This window comes from Onthophagus taurus, chromosome 1, assembly GCF_036711975.1.
Source record: "Onthophagus taurus isolate NC chromosome 1, IU_Otau_3.0, whole genome shotgun sequence".
Classification (NCBI taxonomy): Eukaryota; Metazoa; Arthropoda; class Insecta; order Coleoptera; family Scarabaeidae; genus Onthophagus; species Onthophagus taurus.
In genome coordinates this window covers 10,855,456-10,875,451 of record NC_091966.1, presented here as the reverse complement: position 1 = coordinate 10,875,451, position 19,996 = coordinate 10,855,456, and the positions used below count along the sequence as shown (strand labels likewise).

At 30.2% G+C, this 19,996-nt stretch overlaps 4 protein-coding genes across 4 annotated transcripts; 3 read left to right on the top strand and 1 right to left on the bottom strand.

Annotated features, from left to right (window-relative positions):
- Nucleotides 1–10,221: 10,221 nt before the first annotated feature.
- Nucleotides 10,222–11,103, top strand: LOC111420526 (uncharacterized). The gene is made up of 4 exons (XM_023053542.2): nucleotides 10,222–10,356; nucleotides 10,412–10,516; nucleotides 10,570–10,673; nucleotides 10,729–11,103. The coding sequence occupies exons 1-4, from the start codon at nucleotides 10,296–10,298 to the stop codon at nucleotides 11,032–11,034; spliced, it is 576 nt and encodes a 191-aa protein (XP_022909310.2). The 5' UTR covers nucleotides 10,222–10,295; the 3' UTR covers nucleotides 11,035–11,103.
- Nucleotides 11,104–12,470: 1,367 nt separating this feature from the next.
- Nucleotides 12,471–13,560, top strand: LOC111420521 (uncharacterized). The gene is made up of 4 exons (XM_023053536.2): nucleotides 12,471–12,679; nucleotides 12,732–12,836; nucleotides 12,893–12,996; nucleotides 13,053–13,560. The coding sequence occupies exons 1-4, from the start codon at nucleotides 12,619–12,621 to the stop codon at nucleotides 13,320–13,322; spliced, it is 540 nt and encodes a 179-aa protein (XP_022909304.2). The 5' UTR covers nucleotides 12,471–12,618; the 3' UTR covers nucleotides 13,323–13,560.
- A 2,469-nt stretch (nucleotides 13,561–16,029) lies between these two features.
- On the bottom strand, nucleotides 16,030–17,448 carry LOC111420520 (uncharacterized protein MCAP_0864-like). The gene is made up of 3 exons (XM_023053535.2): nucleotides 17,253–17,448; nucleotides 17,139–17,196; nucleotides 16,030–17,075 (listed from the first exon to the last, which is right to left on the bottom strand). Exons 1-3 carry the CDS (start codon nucleotides 17,368–17,370, stop codon nucleotides 16,046–16,048), a joined length of 1,206 nt encoding a protein of 401 aa, XP_022909303.2. The 5' UTR covers nucleotides 17,371–17,448; the 3' UTR covers nucleotides 16,030–16,045.
- A 471-nt stretch (nucleotides 17,449–17,919) lies between these two features.
- On the top strand, nucleotides 17,920–19,564 carry LOC111420545 (putative leucine-rich repeat-containing protein DDB_G0290503). Its single transcript, XM_023053565.2, has 3 exons — nucleotides 17,920–18,122; nucleotides 18,178–18,235; nucleotides 18,304–19,564. Exons 1-3 carry the CDS (start codon nucleotides 18,005–18,007, stop codon nucleotides 19,325–19,327), a joined length of 1,200 nt encoding a protein of 399 aa, XP_022909333.2. The 5' UTR covers nucleotides 17,920–18,004; the 3' UTR covers nucleotides 19,328–19,564.
- Nucleotides 19,565–19,996: the final 432 nt, after the last annotated feature.

The window sequence follows — 19,996 nt, the reverse complement described above, 5'->3', positions numbered from 1 at the left end:
AAAATATTTTCGAATATTCTTCAAGTTTTAATTTCCAGTTACAAAATTGTTACCTAATTAATTTAATATTCTAAAATTTGATTTATTTATTCGTTCTATTAAAACTTGTTTCTTTAATATTTTCTTTGAAATCCATATGTTCCATGCTAATTTATGTTTCCTGTTAGGGTAATAAATCTTTAAGAAAAAAAATTAGAAAGGCAACAATTACTATTTTCACACATATAACATTCTTACCGATATAAATAAAATTAATTTTAGTCTTTACCGGCGTTAACGGAAATTCAATTAGTTAACTCATTTATTAACCGTATAATTTCCAACAATACATCGTTTTTTCTATATACGTTCGTAAAACCGTAACTGACCATAATGAATAATTATTATCAGCTAAAACGTATACTCTAATTAGAAAGAAAACCGTTAAAATGTAATTAACTTGTCGTGTAATTTCAGCGAACGTAAATTCACGTCCATCGTACAATGTTACATTTAAACGGCAAATCTTGTTTCTTTTTTCGATTTCTATACGTGATCTCAAGCTCCTTTGTACGGGTTTTCTGTTACAGCTTTACGGCTCGCGGGGTTTTCGTTACACAACACCGTGGCATTTGATACTCAGCATACCATATCGTTGCTAAAATACTTTGTCACTAAAAGTGCAACACGAATAGTTTTTTTTAATTTGTGTCAGGGTTTAGTATTCGAAATTCTTAACCTTCTTTATAAGGTTTTTTAGAACAATTTCTACACGAATAGTTTATAATTTTTGATGATCTATAATTAAAATAAAACGATAGTTGATTTTTAAAGAGTTAATAACAAATAAAAGTTGTTAGAATACTATTAAGATTTAGATTTGATTAGCTTTTTCCTCTACTTTAGAAATTGTTTTGAAGAATGTGCATAAAAATAACTCAAAATAATGTAGGTTATTTCATTAACTACAATGATTCACAAACTACAAAGAAATGAGTGGATTTATACAGACAGGATAAACTACATAGCAAGACGAAGTCTGTAACAACAGTGGTAGTACTAGAAATTTCAAGAAAATGTCTTAATATTCAAATCAGAATATTTTATATTACAACGACGACGTCTAAAGCAAACAAAATCGGTTGAACTTTGTGTAGTCGTACGGTCCAAACTATAAGAAAATGTGTTAAGAGAAAACATTGTATCATGTTTGAAATTATAATCGCATCACTCCAGACATTAACGAAATGGCTGGAATAATGCTGGATAGATGCCATACTGTAAGCAATATTCTGGAATCTCCACACAAAGTTTCTACATCAGTTTAGAAACTGTCCTAGGACATCCTTAGAAATACTAGATCTTGACTGAATAATGACGGTCGAGGAAATAATAACAGCAATTAAGAGATTAAAGTGGTACTTCCTGCACAAGATGATAATACAAAGATTAAGTTGGCGGAAAAAAATCCTCAACAACTAAGAAATGCAATAAAATGGAAAGGGTAAGCATCAGTATTAAGCGACGACTGAAGAGTAAGTGGTGTTATTGCTGCCTAATCCATGACCACAATCCTATGACATCCAAAATATCCGACACGCTCGAATAAAATCTGCTTTAAATGTAGAAAAAAGAAACCTAAGCAAATTGTAGGAACCTATGAAATTATTATATGTATGTGTTATAGCACGAATGAGTCAATTTTGCATTCAATCATAACCATAAATTGTTGTATTCGTTATTTCTTTCCATTTTAAAGTATTAAATAAAATAACAATGTCTTCTGTTTGTACTTTTATTAAAAAATGGATTATTTGTTTTTAATTCTACCGGATTCGGTTCAATAGTAGAACCATCCTCAGGACCCTCGAATTTCGTCAGTTTATTTTGAAATCTCTTGCGATAGTTAACATGTTAAAAATTTTTCTTCAATTCACAAGAACTTGTGTTTTTTACTTGTAGGGTATTAGCTGCCTCAAACAAGAATGAAAAACACGTGCACACATATTCTTGTCACACTAACTTTGAACTTAACAGCTAATACGCTACAAGTAAAAAACACAAGTTCTTGTGATTTGAAGAAAAATTTTTAACATGTTAACTATCGCAAGAGATAAAAATAAACTGACGAAATTCGAGGGTCCTGAGGATGGTTCTACTATTGAACCGAAACCGGTAGAATTAAAAACAAATAATCCATTTTTTAATAAAAGTACAAACAGAAGACATTGTTATTTTATTTAATAACCATAAATGTTACACTAAAATACATCATTCTTTATGGCACTATATCTCAGTAACTATTTCAGACATCCGCGTAAAATAACCAACATTTTTTCGCAAATTTAATTAATATTTATCGTATTGAAGATTACTTCTCCAAATTCTGAAACTTCGTGGTAATGACTTTTTAAATTAAATTCTGATTGCTACATATTGGTATGAACGATATTAATATTAACAAACTGTATCTCGAGAAATAATTGAGATATAGGAGTGAGATAAAAAGCATTTTGTAACAAATTTATTTAATATGTTGTATGATAAACGCCGTTTCTTCAAATCATAAAAGTTTGGGGATAAGATTTTTTTGAATTCAATCATTGCTATAAATGTTACACTCTATGAACTAATTAAATTTGAATAGCGAAGTGACCACGCTATATTGTAGCATGTGTAGAAGCACTATCATGTTGCAAAATATTCTTGAACGCTGATATTAATGAATGTCCCACTTGTTATTTGACCCAATCTAATTTAATTATTCGTTTTTCTTATTTATTCTCTAAAACGAAAGAATCAATTCGAATGTTGTTGAGAAAAACCACTGGTTCCCAATTATTTATAACTTGATAAATTGGTAATATGGATCCTCTTTATGTCTCTCAGTTAGTTTGTCCCAGAGACACGATTTCGCTTCAATAAGTTCAAAAGTTCAATAAAACTTTTAAAACAAATATAAAAATGAAAAATTAGCGTCGCCATTAAGTAATTACAACTATTAATGTCGTCGTCTGAATAGGACGTTGTCGGAGAGAGTGAAAGCATCCTATTTACTATTTATATACACAAAATTTCACGATCTTCCCCATAGATGTGTTGTTACATCTGATTACACTATTTATGCAAAACATACTAAAAAATATTGATGACGTGTTGGTTCGATTCCACAAACATATACTAAAATATGCAGCTAATAGAGTTAGTCAACTCATCACCAAGCGGTTAAGTTGATGATCTCGAAGAAGCTCGAAGAAATAAAATGGAATTTATGATACTACTTGTCAATAAATCTTAACTTCATTTAAATTAAATGTCAACTTTATCAACTCATTACGTAATATTTCGTGATTTTAATAGTCTTCAATTATTCTTCAAAGAATTATAAACTTTGACAAAACCTCCTGCATATTTAAGACGAATTTATTAAAGAAATAACATCAGCAAATTGTCATAATCATAATTCAACTAGAGAGAGGCTTTTAAATCATCCGCCTACAATAGTGATATCTTATTGAAGTGGGTAAGTCATTAGCAAATATATTAAACAGTAAAGCGTCCAGTATCTTAACCATTATTTAATAAAATTGGGGTTAATATCGTAGTGGACGTAAAAATACAGGATACAATCTTTGACTATGAAGGCACGATTACCATCTGGGTGTGTAGTAGCCTTCGCCTTAAGTGTCTTTACCATCTCGTTATAATTCATTTTGGAGAAGTCGAATAAAAACACCGTTTATTCCATATCCGGTAGCGTTTGAAAGAAGTATGAACTAGACAGCACAATAGATGCTCTCAAAATTGGTAAAGCCATTTACATATGTTCATACGTACTACCAGGTTATTCGGTTGCTGATTCATCATCTCCGTTGAGAATTAGTAGTACGTTGTTTGATTGTCCGATTGATAACGATCACCTCATTCTCGTAAGTTACAATCTAGCCGAAGATGACTATACACAACTTATGATGTGATTCTTTAAATTAAGCATTCTCCTCAAAAGGAGCATAAACTAGGAAGAAGCAAGTAGGATCTATGGACTTTATATGTTTTTTCATACTGTTCGGTTATTCAGTACCAGGATACTTTCTAACGTCTACGAACATTATTCATGTTTGTTGTCTGAAACTAGAGAAATGAAAATGAATTCTATTGTATTAAAGTATACCTAATAATTTTTAAACCATTTATTTTTAAGTTTTTAAACCATTTATTTTTAAGTTTTTAAACCATTTATATTTTCTTAAAATTATGTACAGATTTACAAAAACACTCTGTATGTTAATAATTTCTGAAGAATTTAAACTGTAAGTTACCTTTCGCGTTACGAAGAAACTTACTTTCGCGTCGGTGATTGATGTTTTGTTCCAGGTCGCCGCGATCGATGATTAATCTGGAAATCTTTCTCGTTTCCGTTTGCGTCGCCGGATTCGTTCGAAAGACGACGGCTTCTTTCGGTACGGCGTTCGCCGTCAATTTAATTAATACGAAAGACACGTGAATTTACCGTTATTATTTATAATTGTCCGGACGGCGGGCTGCGTGCGATCGAAATTCGTCCTCGCCAAACCGGATACGAACCATATATACATACAGATGAAACTTTTTAATTGAAAAATGTTTACCTTTCCCTTCCTTTTTATAACATTCTTCCTATGCAAATCTTGGTAAGAAATACTTTATCAGGGTATTACCATGCAAAATATTTTTTTTTTAATTTTCTTAAGCAATCCAGGCACCTAATCGATTGCTCATTTACAAATGAGTAAATATGAAAGTTGCAATTAATTAAGAATTAATTTTAATTTATAGACAATTAGGATGAATTAAGATTCGTTAAGTTATAATTTATTATAAGCAGATTATTTTGAAAATTGAAACGAAAAAAGCGCTTAAGAACTGTTACATTAGTACGTTTTGTTCGATATAAAATGATTAATTTACAACAATTTAATCGCTTACAACATTCTTAAGATAGCAATTAAGTTCGAACCAATTAAAAGTCCTTAGTTATTATCCATGTTGTTAATGTGCTAATTAAATTAATGTGAACTATTAAGAATTTTTTAATACAAAGAAAATTATAAATTTTCATGCTAAACATTATAAGACTAAAAAGATAAATGTGGTTACACACAAAACCAAGACACTTAATTTCAAACGCAATAATTACCTCATCGTCGTTTGCCAAGATACTTAGATGTGATTATGTATTTGGTACAACGGAGAGATTAGCAAAATAAAGCAACATAACGACTTGTCACCTGTCGCGTTTGCGCTTATTATAATCATTGTAAATGTCACAACTAACTGATTACGTTCTATGAAAATATTATAATCTTTTTCCTTTAGGCAGTCGAGAAATATCCTAATGGATCTTAAAATAAAATCAATTCAGAACATTCGTATTACAACATCAATATTGTTTTATTGTTGCTAACTGTAAAATTAATTCAATTATTAAATTTTCCTCCTTTGGGTTTTTAATTCAATGAAGCTAATTAAAATATTTAATCTTTTTTAATATCATGGGTTATTGTATAGACAATGAAGTGATGAATAAATCAACTAGTTTAAAATTATAGAACTTTAATGCTATACATTTACCCTTTAACGTAATAATTAATAATAATTTATTGTTTCCCAGAAGGTTACAATTTACACCGCAATACTTATAACTTATATAATTCTTATGCCTTTAACCAGTCTCTCCCTGTCACCCTACGTCTTCTCGCTGCCACCACCTCCCATATCCATCTCCTCTTCCCTCAACTCACTTCATTCATTCATTTCAAGCAAGCAAAAAGTTGTATTTCAAAGTTAAACAGATATCAAATAGGTGATGGATCAGTGTGGAGCAAGTGATGAAATGAATCAGTCGGATTATAAAAAGAGTGTCTTACAAAATGCTGGTAACCTGAAAGTAACCGCCCTATCAGCTTGCTTTCTGTTCTAGGTAAGACAGCTGAAAGGAATTTAACTAAACGTCTTGCAAGATGCTCACTTCGAGTTGTACGGCATATTACAACTTGTTAGTTTGTTTTTGTGCGAATGAACGTCACAAATTAAAGTTGGACGGTCAGGACTATCTTTCACTGTAAATTTCCACCTTGTATTGAACTAATTGCTGAGTTAGCAGATGGCAACGTGGTAAGATGCGTGTAGCGCATCACGCACTCTTATTATTTTTATATAGATACATTATGTTATATCACCATGGGTTGTTATATCAACATAATGTATTTTCCCATGGCGATTTTGTTATAGTTATAAAATAATAAATAAACGGATAGACACACATAAAACAGTCTATCAAATACTCCATTTTAATTTCTAATATTTTATTATACGATTAATTAATATAGAGTTACAAATAAATATACTCTATAATTGGTAACCCCGACTATTTTTAAAAAAGAAAATATATAATAATAACCGTATAATAAATCTATAATAAACACCAATCGAAGACGAATTAGAAGAAGACGAAATATACACATGGAATAAAAACGACAAGAAGAAATTTACCAGAAATACGGAATAAAGAAATCTACGACCAAAAGAAATCTGCGTTTTATAAAAGAAAAATCAGTTTTTCCTGATATAACTCTTTGGTGTGATGTCTCAACATCCATTCCTAAAATTTATATTCCCGAAAAATTTCGCAAACAAATTTTCCAAAAATTTCACAATGTTTCACATCTTGGTATACGTGCAACTCGTCATTTATTAAAGATGCGTTTCTTTTGGCCTCACATGAGTAAAGACATTTATCTTTGGACTAGATCATGTATACCATGTCAAAAAACTAAAATTAATAAATATACAAAATCTCCTATAGAGCATATAAATGTTCCACAAGGAAGATTTCAACATATATATAGATCTTGTTGGACCTCTTACTCCTTCTTCTGGTTATTCATATATTTTAACAGTTATTGAACGTTTTACTCGATGGCCAGAAACTTTTCCGGTTATAGACACTTCAGCAAGCACCATAGCAAATACACTTTTTCAAAATTACTTTTCACGATTTGGTATTCCGCACACAATTACTCATGACAAAGGGCGACAATTTGAATCTCAACTTTTTTCAAAATTTGCCATGTTAATTGGTGCTACACAAATTAGTACTTCTGCTTATCATCCGCAAAGCAATGGAATTTTGGAGAGATTTCATCGTACACTCAAAAATTTCATTGTTGCACGTGGTAGTAGCAACAGGTGGTTTCACGATCTTCCAATAATTTTATTAGGACTCAGATCTTCTTTAAAAGAAGATCTGGGATGTTCTTCTGCTGAACTTGTGTTTGGACAACCGCTTCGTCTTCCAGGCGAATTCTTTCTTAAGTCAAACTCTTCCATAGACACAGATCAACTTCTTATTAGCCTGCGTGAATCTTTTGCAAACTTGAGACCAACTCAGACTAATTTTCATTCAAAATTAAAACCTTTCATACACAAAGAATTGTTTAAATCAAATTTTGTTTTTGTAAAAATTCAAGGAATAAAAAATTCTTTATCATCCAGATTTGAAGGTCCTTTCAAAGTTATTAAGAGAATGGATAAATACTTTGTTATTCTAAAGAATAATCGCCACACTTCAATACATATTGATCATTTACAACCAGCATTCTTGTTGAATGAACCCTTGCATGATATTAATACTGTTAAAGAAAATCCTAAAAAAGTAAAATTTTCCTTTTTATAATTTAATAAAATACTTATTATTTCAATGAATATAATGTCTTTCTTGTGCAGACTAAAGACAATTGTTACCACCCTCCATGGATTTCCTTTTCTTCTTCGTTCTTTTTATTTCTATGTCTGAAACATTGTCATTAATTTAAATTTTTAATATTTTATTGAAGGGGGGAATAATTGTAGCGCATCACGCACTCTTATTATTTTTATATAGAAACATCATGTTATGTCACCATGGGTTGTTATATCAACATAATGTATTTTCCCATGGCGATTTTGATATAGTTATAAAATAATAAATAAACGGATAGACACACATAAAACAGTCTATCAAACACTCCATTTTAATTTCTAATATTTTATTATACGATTAATTAATATAGAGTTACAAATAAATATACTCTATAATGCGCTATCGATAAAACACCAAGTGTGTTTAGCAGTCTGCTTGTGGTAAAACAAAAACCTTCTCATAGAACCCATAGCATAGTGTCGGAAGGGATTGGATTAGCTAGTGACGGGCCAGCGAGAAATAGGACACAATTAAGAAAACAAACCATAGATGGGATTGTATGCTGGAAGACTTGAAGTCCACGACGATGAAACAGTCAAACCTCACTTGCAAGTGAGGTGAGTACTGGGGGTTCAATTGCAACTAGAGTGAAGTAGGAAGATAGCGTCAGCTCAGCACTATTCAATTTAGTGATTGACGAAATATCTAAAGAAACGATATGTGGTGGAAGGGTCTGTCTTAATCTCTGAACGAAGATCCAAAGAATGCTATATAAATTCAGCAACACGACAAAGAAGTAACAATTTCGCTGTTTCTTTGAACACCTGACTTAAAAACTCAGTTCCCTTATCTGTAGCAATCTCATTTGGGATCCCGTATCTTAATATAAAGTTGTTTACGAATGATCTCGCCACAGTTTCGGATTCTTTGTTTTTAAGAGGGTATCCTTCTACGAATTTAGTAAGTTCGTATTAAATTGTTAATATATACCGGTTATCATCATCACCCTGATTTAACGGACCTACCAAATCTAAATAAAGTTTTTCAAACGCATATGAAGCTGTTGTTGTTATTGTTACCGGTTCTTTATGTGGTATCGAATGTTTATAACGTTGGCATTCTTCGCACTTTTTTACGAATTTTGTTATATCAACTTTTAGATTTTCCCATAAATAATACCGTTTAATGTTAGTATACATATGATTTATACCCGCATGTCCTCCAGTCGGAAGAATATGAAAATTGACAATTGACGTGTTTGCTTACAATCGATATAAGTTGCTTTACTGATTACGTTTATTTGTAATTTTAATTCTTTTAGTAAAGTAACACTTTTCGACAATCGCTTAATCAATTCAGCATTATCTCGAGATTTGAATATAAATATTTGCGCAATATTATTTATTTCACACGTGTGACTCAAGTCTCTCAACACCGCTTCGAAGGCAAGAATTGATCGAGAACTCGATTTAATAAAAATTATCTTAAGTTTTTTATTATAAATTACCTTCTCTTCTTCCATTGAGCGTTTATTGTTACATTGCCGTAATTCTATTGAATTTGGTGGAGGTTTCAATAACTCAACGATTCCGAGGTGGCCAATTCCTTCATCAGTTTCGTCATTTACACCTTCATCCACTGCAGAATTTTGTTTTAGTTTTTGTTTCGATATTGTAACTACAAAAATATTCTCCGACATGGTTTTAAAATCGTTGGAATTATCAACAATTCTTGATAAAACATCAGCTGTTGAATTGTCTTTACCTTTAACGTAATGTACTGAGAAATCGAATTCCTCTAATACGAGTCTAAAGTTTATCAACCGTGAAGACAGGTTACTCATTCCAAAAAGATATGTCAAGGGTCTATGGTCAGTATAAATTTTAAATTTTTTCCCATATAAATATGGTCGAAAGTGTTTTACAGCCCAAACAACAGCTAAAAGTTCTTTTTCTATTGTTGCATAATTGATCTCTGACTTGTTTAATGCTCTACTGGCGTATGCTAGTGGTTTATTATCTGCATTTGATACACCAATCGCATAACCAGATGCATCTGTTGTTAATGTAAATTCGTTTGACGGATTAAAATTAGGATATTGCAAAATAGGTGGGCTAACCAAAACGTTTTTTAAGGTTTCAAAAGATTCTTGACATTGTTCGTTAGATATCTCAATAAATTGAATATTAGATGGTGTTAGAATTGAAAGATTATTTGAACGTTCTATTTATTCATACTTACTCTACGATTACATATACTAGACTAAAATTTTAAAACTTAATATTATTCGAATTAAACATAAACCAATTTGCAAGTTCAACATTTTTATTGAATGTCCTCAATTCGGAGGTGCATTGCACCTATTTCGCAATCATTTCCTGTCTTGTATTCCATTAGGTACAAACCGAAGAAAATGGAGCTAAAAATTTAAATACTATCACGCAACTTTAGGTTATCTTCGGTCAAAGGTTTTGTTTTAAACTTGACATTTTTTATCTTGAAATAATCACATTTTCTTGGTACCTATATATTAACTGAAATATATTGACTTATTTCAGTTAATATATAAAAAGAGTCTTTATTTTAAAAATTAAATATGTTTTTTAAACTAATTCTTCTTTTAATTATAACTACAGTTAATTCATTTTGTGAAAACAGTAAGTTAATTAATAAAATTAATTAAACAATTAATTACAGACTATTTCATCTTAGAACCGTATTATTGGAGAGTTTACGAAGAATTTACACCACACGATGCTCTTTCAACGGAAGATGATAAATCTGAAATTTTCGTTGGTCGAATTCCTGTTTGTGATAGTAAAATAAATATTTTCAATATATATTATATAGTAATAATTTTTTATTTCTAGATCAAATGAGTGTTACTTACTATCCAGCTACCTTTAATTCTACAAATAAAATTGCAGTAACATTTATACATGAGATGAAAAGAGTTTTTTATAATAATATTATGGTAATTATTGATTAATTATATAAAATTGTTTAAAATATTTTGATTATTTATTTAGATTTTATGTACATCTGAACCGAAACGTTTACGTTGGAAGTACATTAATAGTGTTGCCCTACATGATCGTGATATATTAAACAAACTAGTTCCAGTGGGTAAAGAAACAACTGGAATTACGTATATCGGAAAAGTTTTTCACGAAAACGAATGGAAAATTTCAACTGTGTACGCTCATAACAGGCCTGGTTTATATATATGGTCGAACGTTGATGGTAAACTGGTGATTGCACCAGATTTTCAAGTATTAATGTTTGAATGGTCACCATGTGATGATAATAATACAATAGCTTCGTTACAAGTGTAATAAATTTATATCTGTTCGAAATGAATCGCTTACTGATGATGTAATAAATCATTTACTGATTTTATTTTATATATTTCTTATTACTTTGGTAATAAATCGAACAATGGTAATAGCTGGTTGCCCATTTCTTCCTTTATGGTGAACTTTATCATTGCATGCTGGCTGTTTGAATGACATACAAAATCTACAAGCAAGTACATAACCATGTTTCCTAATGACAAAAGTATCATCCACGTATTGTATCCAAGATGTTGTTCTCTCTGCATCTCCGTACAAAGGAAAGACTGCTAATCATCTGACTTCGTATTGCTTCAGGTGTAACGGGATGAACTAAGAAAGGACGACATCGTGATGAGACATGGGAGAGTTATTAAATTAAGGAACGTATTGCTGATGGCAAAGGACGAATTTTCTCCGTTAAAAGTGTCAGAGTCTACAGTCTGGTGGTGCATGTGTGGAAAATATTATGTAGAGTAAACTGGACGGAACTCCGAATGTCACATAAAGGAACACAAAAGTGACATCAGATTCAGTTAGCAGTCGCAGAACCAAAATCTTCCAATTCAGAAATCGGTTCTACGCGTAGTTTAAAAAATGTAATGTCTTAAAACGTTTATTTAGTAAGTCTCTGTATTGACAGTTAATTTCTGATCTTGAGAACAAAATTTATAACCAATTTCCGCGACTAATTTTAGGTTGTAATTTTAGATTGTAGCGCCTCGGCTGGAAATGACCTCGACTTCTATTTCTGTAAAGGTCCAGCTTGAAGCGCCTCGGATAATGTCTCTTTAATTGATTGTAGTATGTAGATTCTAGCTATATCTCTTGTAGTAGATATTATACTTCTATTTATTTATTTTTTCTATATATATAACACCCTGAAACGAGGTTACTCTGTGCGAATGATTTTCTTTTCAAAAGAATAACCTGTGAATACGTTTACAAAGAATGCAGCATTTGTTATTTTAGATTAATTGTATTGCATTTATTTTGAAAATACATTCAACAAAACAGTTATCGTTGTCTACATCTTGTAATATTTGAATAGATCTACGAACGTTATTCTCCCGGAAGATATAATAAGAAGATATAAGAACTCGACACAGCTATTGCGAAGTCCATAATATTGATTTCAGCAACACGATGAGACAAGCTACCATTGTTGTTTTCTCATTCTACTTATCGATTACAATAACTCAACGAACTAGCAAAGAGAATGAAGATGAGAATGATTATGATGCAACAGTTTCAAGCATACTTGTCCCTCAAACTATTTATCAAAAATGTTGCAATAAGTTAATTAGATATTGTATTGAAATAAATAATAATTTTATAAAGAACATTTTTAGAACGTTATAAATAACATGATTCTCTGAAGAAAAGGTTATCTTTGGTCAAAGGTTTTGTTTTAAATTTTCGATTTTTCGAATTGAAATAAACAAGTTCTTTGGTATAATCGTTAAAACAGGTATAACCATAAACGCGATGTAGTGGGTGACCTTGTATACGTTTAAATTTAATTCTTAAACTTTATTTTAAATTAAGCGGTTAGTGAACGAAAGACGTTCGTTTGAAGAAGTAAACATGTTCAATATATTCATTTTTCTTTTATTAGCAACTACAATTAATTCATCTTGTGTTACTAGTAAGTTTTATTGATTTTAAGTTAATTAATTATAAAATCCCTACCATGTTAGAACCATATTATTGGAGAATTTACGAAGATTGTATACCAAACGACGCTGTTTCAACAGAAGATGACAACTGTGAAGTTTTGGTAGGTCGAGTTGGTGTTTGTTATGGTAAAATAATTTTTTAAATATAAATTACATAATAATTAATTATGTTTTATATCTAGATAACAAAGTAGTTAGTTATTATCCAGCTACATTTAATTCGACATCCAAATCAGCTACAACAGATGTTTTAAATAAGAAAAGAGTCTTTAATAAAGACATTATGGTAATTATTAATTAATTATATAAAATTGTTTAAAATTATTATTATTATTTATTAAGATTTTATGTACATCTGAACCGGAACGTTTACGTTGGAAATACATTAATAATGTTGCTGTACAAGGAGATTTTTTAAATAAAATCGTTGCAGCCGGCGAACATCCAAGTGGAATTAGATATGTAGGAAAAGTTTTCCATGAAAACGAATGGAAAGTTTCAACTGTTTATAAATATGGTCATAATAATCCTGGTTTATATATTTGGACAAACGTAGATGGAAGTGAAGTAATTGTAAAAGATTTTCAAGTATTAACGTATGAATCATCATAAGTTAATTACTTTAATAGTAAAAAAATAAGTTGAAATAAATTTCGTTGTCATCCTAACGATATACATAAATTTTAAGTTAAAACTAATATTAACGTTTTAAACATTTAATTAATTAATTTATCATTTCGCTATTAAATTGTAATGTTTATCTCTCAAAAATACAGTGTGGTGAAAGATCTTATAACACCCCTATATAGCATAGGTCAATGAGTTTCAATATATAATTTCTTCACATCAATATTTCTTCTAAAGACCTTATTTACTTAGCAAATTAGTCTTTTCAGAACTGTGAGGAATTTGTAGCAACAAGTTAGGGCAAAAATCAACAAAGGCATTCCGGAGCCTTTGAGATCTGGATATTTAAGAGACATCGTATGGAGGTATAAATACATGTCCAAGAAGAGCAAAGTCTGCATCTACAAAACAGCAGTAAGGCCGGTAGTGACTTATGCATCGGAAAGTAGGGCGAGTATGTCAACACCAAGAGCATGTTAAGAGTCACCGAAATGGAAACGCTAGGGACGATTAAACGAGTAAACTCGAGAGATCAGATAGAAATGTGCGGGCGAGGCGCAGATGTTGGAAAAACTACCTGGACAGGATAGATGACGAGTGTTGGCCGAAATAGGCCAAAAGTCGAAATATCAGACGACCGTCGAAAAGGTGATACGAGTGCTAAACTTCAGAATCCCAACAAGCCTGATGAAGCAGAAAAAAAGTGCTATTTCATAACAGTGAAAGTTAGCGACCTGAATCAACTCAATTATATTATTATAAACATATAAAAGTCAGCTGGCCACATAAACAAATAAACAAATCTAGAGGAAGAAATAATAAAAGACTTAACATCAAAACATTTACATTTTGCATACATTTTTAATATGGCAGCACACAGACCAAGAATACTCTATGGAATTAAAGCAATAAAAGTCTACAAAAATCGAGGAAGAGCACTATAAAGGCTCATAACATCGACATGAAAACCTTGATATGTGCGGAAATTTGATGCTAAAGTCTCCACCAACTCTCTGCACCAACATTACCGTGTTTTATAATTATGTCATATTTCAATCACTTTGTAGGAAGTAATTAATATTTTATTAATTTTTTAGATATTTGATGAAGAACAAGAGATTGGCTTTACTGAATTAAAGCAATGTGTGTATCAATTTACTTTAAACTTTGATGCCTGATATGCCCAAACAAATCTGTCAAATTACATCTGCCAAACGATGCAGCATGAAATTCTATGCCGCTTCTTCACCTCTTCCCGAGAAGAAAGATGGACCCGTAGACACCACTACAACAGACTGAAGTCGTGAAATTCATTTAGCGTTTCCTCAAATACCGCCACTACTACAAAATGGACTCGGTCGTTGTAAATGATGTATTTCCACAGCATTGCAGTAATCAGTTGTAGTCGTTTAAAGTGTTAAAACAATTGCTTGTTGCAGATACTTTAAGAAATTTGGTTTTACATTTTTATCATTTGAGAATTAAATTGTTTATGGGGGTCAGGGTTGTGCGTTTTAGGTCCTTTTCCAATGGTATGTTTATATGAACATAACGTTAATTTTATTATGAGTTATAAGCAACAAAAAAATATAAGGTTATAAGTTATAAGTTTCATTTGCGAAGAGTATCGCAAAATCGTTGTAAATACTGAAAAATATTACGGATTTGTGATATTTATTCACAATAACAAAATACCTAGTGTAAATATAAAACATAGTTTAATGTGTGTAACTTTTCAAAATTTCGCTTAATTATGGGGTCTTGAAAAGTTCGCATGACGTATCTTAGCGATTTTTTTAAGACATAGTAACCTAAGAGTTTATATAGTCGCATTTATATTTTTTATAATGGACCTCGAAATTATTGACCTCAACGAAGAAGAACAACTTGCAAAGCTTTGTCTCATGAACCGACAGATCGTATTCTTAACGGACGTTTTCTGAATTAGATCAGGAACGTACTTCATGATTAGGAGTCTAATGTGGATTTTAGACCGAGTTTACACTGGAAAAGTTTTCGCTATGAAGATTCACAAATTTTGACAAATGCGTCATATCAATATAGTAATCTAGCTGTCTGTGTATTATAAATCATAAATTTAAAATGGGCAATCATTCTTTTAGTTACATTTCGTTTACTTGTTCACATTGAACGATAACGACATGCACTTTATTTGCTATGTCCCTAAAACAGAAGTCAAGTTATGATCTTTTGTACGCCAGTAAATTGAAAACAAATTTTGTTGGAAAATTACACAGACTATATTGACTTTTGTGCTTTATGGTTGGGTTTTCGCTACATGATAGAGTGCCTCAATAAGGCAAAAGACGTCTCAACATCTGAGTAAGACGATGTTATGACGCTAGTCCCTCTCAGCGAAGTCTTGCATTAACATGTCGGCGCTGATGAGCTCGTAGTTATACGAGCGAAACATGAGGGTATGCCTGAAATACAGCAACTATTAGCGATGTACAGGTAGAGTCTGAATAAGACATGGAACCGAACCTAATCCCAACCTCATCACTTGAGCTTTACGGATGGGTTTCGCTACATGACAGCGTATCTGAACAAGGTATCCTGTTTATACGTTTGAATAAGACGATGTTATGACACCACTCGAAACACGAGGGTGTGATTTTGCGAGAGAATTTATGTTAATATTGGACTTAATTATAATTAAACACCTACGAAATTATTTTGAAATTTAATTAAAAATAGTTTTGATTACAGTAATGAGTAATAAACGGATTACTACACGCTACACGTTTCATATAATCAGCTATTCTATATATTTCATTTATCTTACTATTATCCGGCGTATTTTGTTGGATAGTAGAAACTTTTCCTTGCAAGGTATTCATTGTTGTTTGAAGATTTTGTCCTGTATTCGTTATCGTAGTGGTTAACGATGTCTCGCTACTTTTAACTTTATTTGTGAGATCTTCAATTTTCTTTAAACTATTTTCAATTGCTTTTGTCTTGTGTACGACAGAATTTTGACCAGTTACCTCTTTTTTAACATCACTAATTTCACTATTCACGGAATTGAGAATTTGGTTTTTGCCACCTTCGTTTTTGTTTTTCATATCGCTTATTTCATTTTTAATATCAGATAAATTTGTTTCCATGTCATTAATTTTCTTTAAACTTTGTTGATTTAAATTGTTACTGATTTTTTGTTCAGCTTCAATTTCCGATACTTTAAATATAAGTTGATCGAATTTTATATTTTGATTCTTTTGATTATCTAGTATTGCTTTATTTATTGTTTGTATGGATAAATTAATATCTTGTTGCTCGATGTGAATCATTTTCTTCAAAACTTGTTCTATATCATCTTCCATTTTCTTTATATTAGCCAAATAGATTTGATGTTTATTCTCAATTTCCTTTAAACTATTCGTCATTTTGTTTTCAAAATCAGTTAATTTGCGATTTTGCGTATCCGCATTTATTTGTATTACATTAGTTAATGAATTTTCTGTGTTCGATATTTTGGTAAATACATCTTTTATCGTATTTTGTACATTTTGTACTTCATCGTGGTTCTTTTGATTTTTTATGTCGATGTTCTTGATATCGTTTTTAAAGTGGTCAATATCATCTAATTTCGTTTGGATTTTTACGAAGTTAGTCGTAAAATTTTTAATTTTACTACCACATTCTTCAAATGTTTGATTAGATAGTAATAAAGCCATTTCTTGATCAATTTCAGAAATTGTCAATTTTGTTTCTACGCTAAATATAAAAAAAAACGATTTAATTAATTATGTTTTTATAACTAAATTTTATTGATTTTACCTATCTAATGATGCAGTTATTTTATTATTTTGATTAATCATTAACTGTTGAACGTCACCTACAAAGAAAAAAAAACGAATTATTTATTTATAATAATTATTTATGCTGCCTTACCGAGCACAACTTTTAGATCATCTCGAAAGTTTCTAATGTCATCAGCAACATCACCATTTGTTGATAAAGTGAAAGCAGAAATGATAGTTAAAACCACTGAAAATAAAAACATGTACATTTTTATGCAGATGAATTAAGAATGATTGTGTATATTGACTATCTTAACATTTTAAACGGTTTTATAGTAATAAAACATTTGAGATAATTTTCATTTGTTTTCATAGAGATAAGAATAATTGGAAAAAATGCTGTGACCCACAAATTTATTAAATAATTCTTTGAAAATTACCTATTTTTAGAGTTAAATTTACAAATACTGATAAATAGGTCGTAACCTTATTTAATCAATATTTCAGAAAAAAAATTCTCATTTATTATAAAAGTCAATTTATTTAATGCATTAACATGCATGGTGTCTTTACACCATGCAAGTTGGGGAATTAGGTTCTTTTGCTACTAGAAAAATTAAAGGGGATTCAATAACTTTAATTAGTACATTATTGTTTAACAGACCTTGAAGTAAGGTTATGGCCTGTATTCATCGTTATCCGTCAAGTTTAATCTAAAAGTAGCAACAATTCGAAGAATTATTAAAATAAGTTTGTTAAATTTGTTGATTGCATCTTCGTTTCCAATTATTCTTATCTACATGACAATAAATGAAAAATTATCTGTTAATATTTTATAAACATAAAATCGTTTATAAGTGAGAACATTCAATAATCTTTTATTCTGATTTCAACTTTGTAAAAATGCGTTGGCCTTTATTCTCGCTCGCTTTAATCGTTATGACAAGTATTATTTTACCAGCAAAAAGTGATATAACTGCTGACATTAAAAATGTTAGAGATGATTTAAAATTTGTAATCGGTAAGTCTACATAAATTATTAAAATATATAGTTAGTATAAGTAATAATTTTGTAGATAACATTCAACAATTAATAATTCTTCAAAATAAAAGAATATCCACATCATTAGTTAGGTAAAAATTAATAAATTCCAAACATACCAATAATGTTAATGAAATTGTTCTTTTCGTTTCAAATTTAGTGTAAAATCAAAATTAAATACCTTTGAAATTGACCAGGATGCTATTTTATTGTTATCTAATGAAACACTCCAAGAATGTGGTAGTCAAAACAAAAATTTTATGGCTAATTTTAACCAAATCCTAACCAAGGTAGATAATATTGACTACATTAAAAATGATGTCAAAAGTATAGAAATAAGTAATCAAAAGCAACTGGATGAAGTGAAAACTGTCCAAAATACTATACAAAATGTGTTAACTAGATTAACAGGCATAGAAAATAGTTTAACTAATACAATACAACAACATTCCGATAAACAAAATCGTAAAATAACTGACTTTGAAAACAAAATGGCGAATAGTTTAAAAGAAATTAAAAATCAGCACCAAAATCATATGGACAATTTAAAGGAAGTGGAAGATAACACGAAGAAACTTTTAAACCAATTAATTAACCTTGATAAATTAGATATAAATTTATCTATTCAGCAAATAAATAAAGCTCTATTAGATAATGAAAATAATCAAAAAAATAAATTTGATAAACTTGCTTTTAAAATAACAGGCATAGAAGCGGATCAAAAAGTCAACAACAACTTAAATCAACAAAATTCAGTAAAAATAAACAACATGGAATTAAATTTATCTGATATTAAGAATGAAATGTACGACATAAAAAGCAAAAATGTAGATGGTAAACAACAAATTCTTAATGCTTTGAGTGTTCAAATCGGTGATGTTAAAAAGGAAGTGACTGCTCAAAATTCCAACGTGCCAAACGCAAAAACCATTGAATCTAGTTTGAAGACAATTGAAGATAAACTTGTAAGTAGTGAAGCGTCTTTAACCAACAGAATTACAACTACAGGACAAAGTCTTCAAAATGCAATGAATACCGTGCAAGGAAAAATTTATGATATTCAACAAAATTCACCGACTAATACAAGGATAAACGAAATATATAGAATAGCTGATTATTTGAAGCGTGTAGCTTGTAATAATAATCCGTGGGTTGCCCCATACTGTAATAAACAGTACTTTTAAGAAAGTTTGTTAATTTATTGAAAACTGATAAATTTTGATGTCAGATATAATATAATTTTCTCACAATTATAAAATGAGTTAACTAATTGTAAGCAGTTTTAAAAAAATTGTGTAATATAGTGTATACAACTGCAGATTTTTCATAATGACCTAGAAATAACTCATTAAACAATATGACAATTTGGAACACAATATTAATACAACAATACGTGATATTCAGTAAATTTTGATTCTTTATTTTGACCTTTTTTTATTTAATTCATTTAATTTATTTGCGGAATCTATGGCCATTAGAGTTAATATAAAATAAATAAACATATAGAATGAAAACCCTACTTTATTATGAAATTACTGTTAGTTATTGAAAATAATATATTCAATGAAATGTATTTTCAGCTTCTCAAGTGAATTTGCTATCCTAACATCCTTTTTTTCTTAGATAAGCGTCATACACGTTCGAGATGTTTACATGGCGTTTGAAAAGAGGTAGTACTTGCAGGGTGCAAAATCAGCTGGAAGATAAGCTAAAATAGATAGAGATGGTTTGTATATGTATTTGTTGAAAACATAACTACAACGAATAATAATCTTATTATTCTTATTAGAGATCGACAGATTAATTAATTTTGAAGTTGTTGCTTTTGAACCATTTCCTAAGAATGCCAGCTA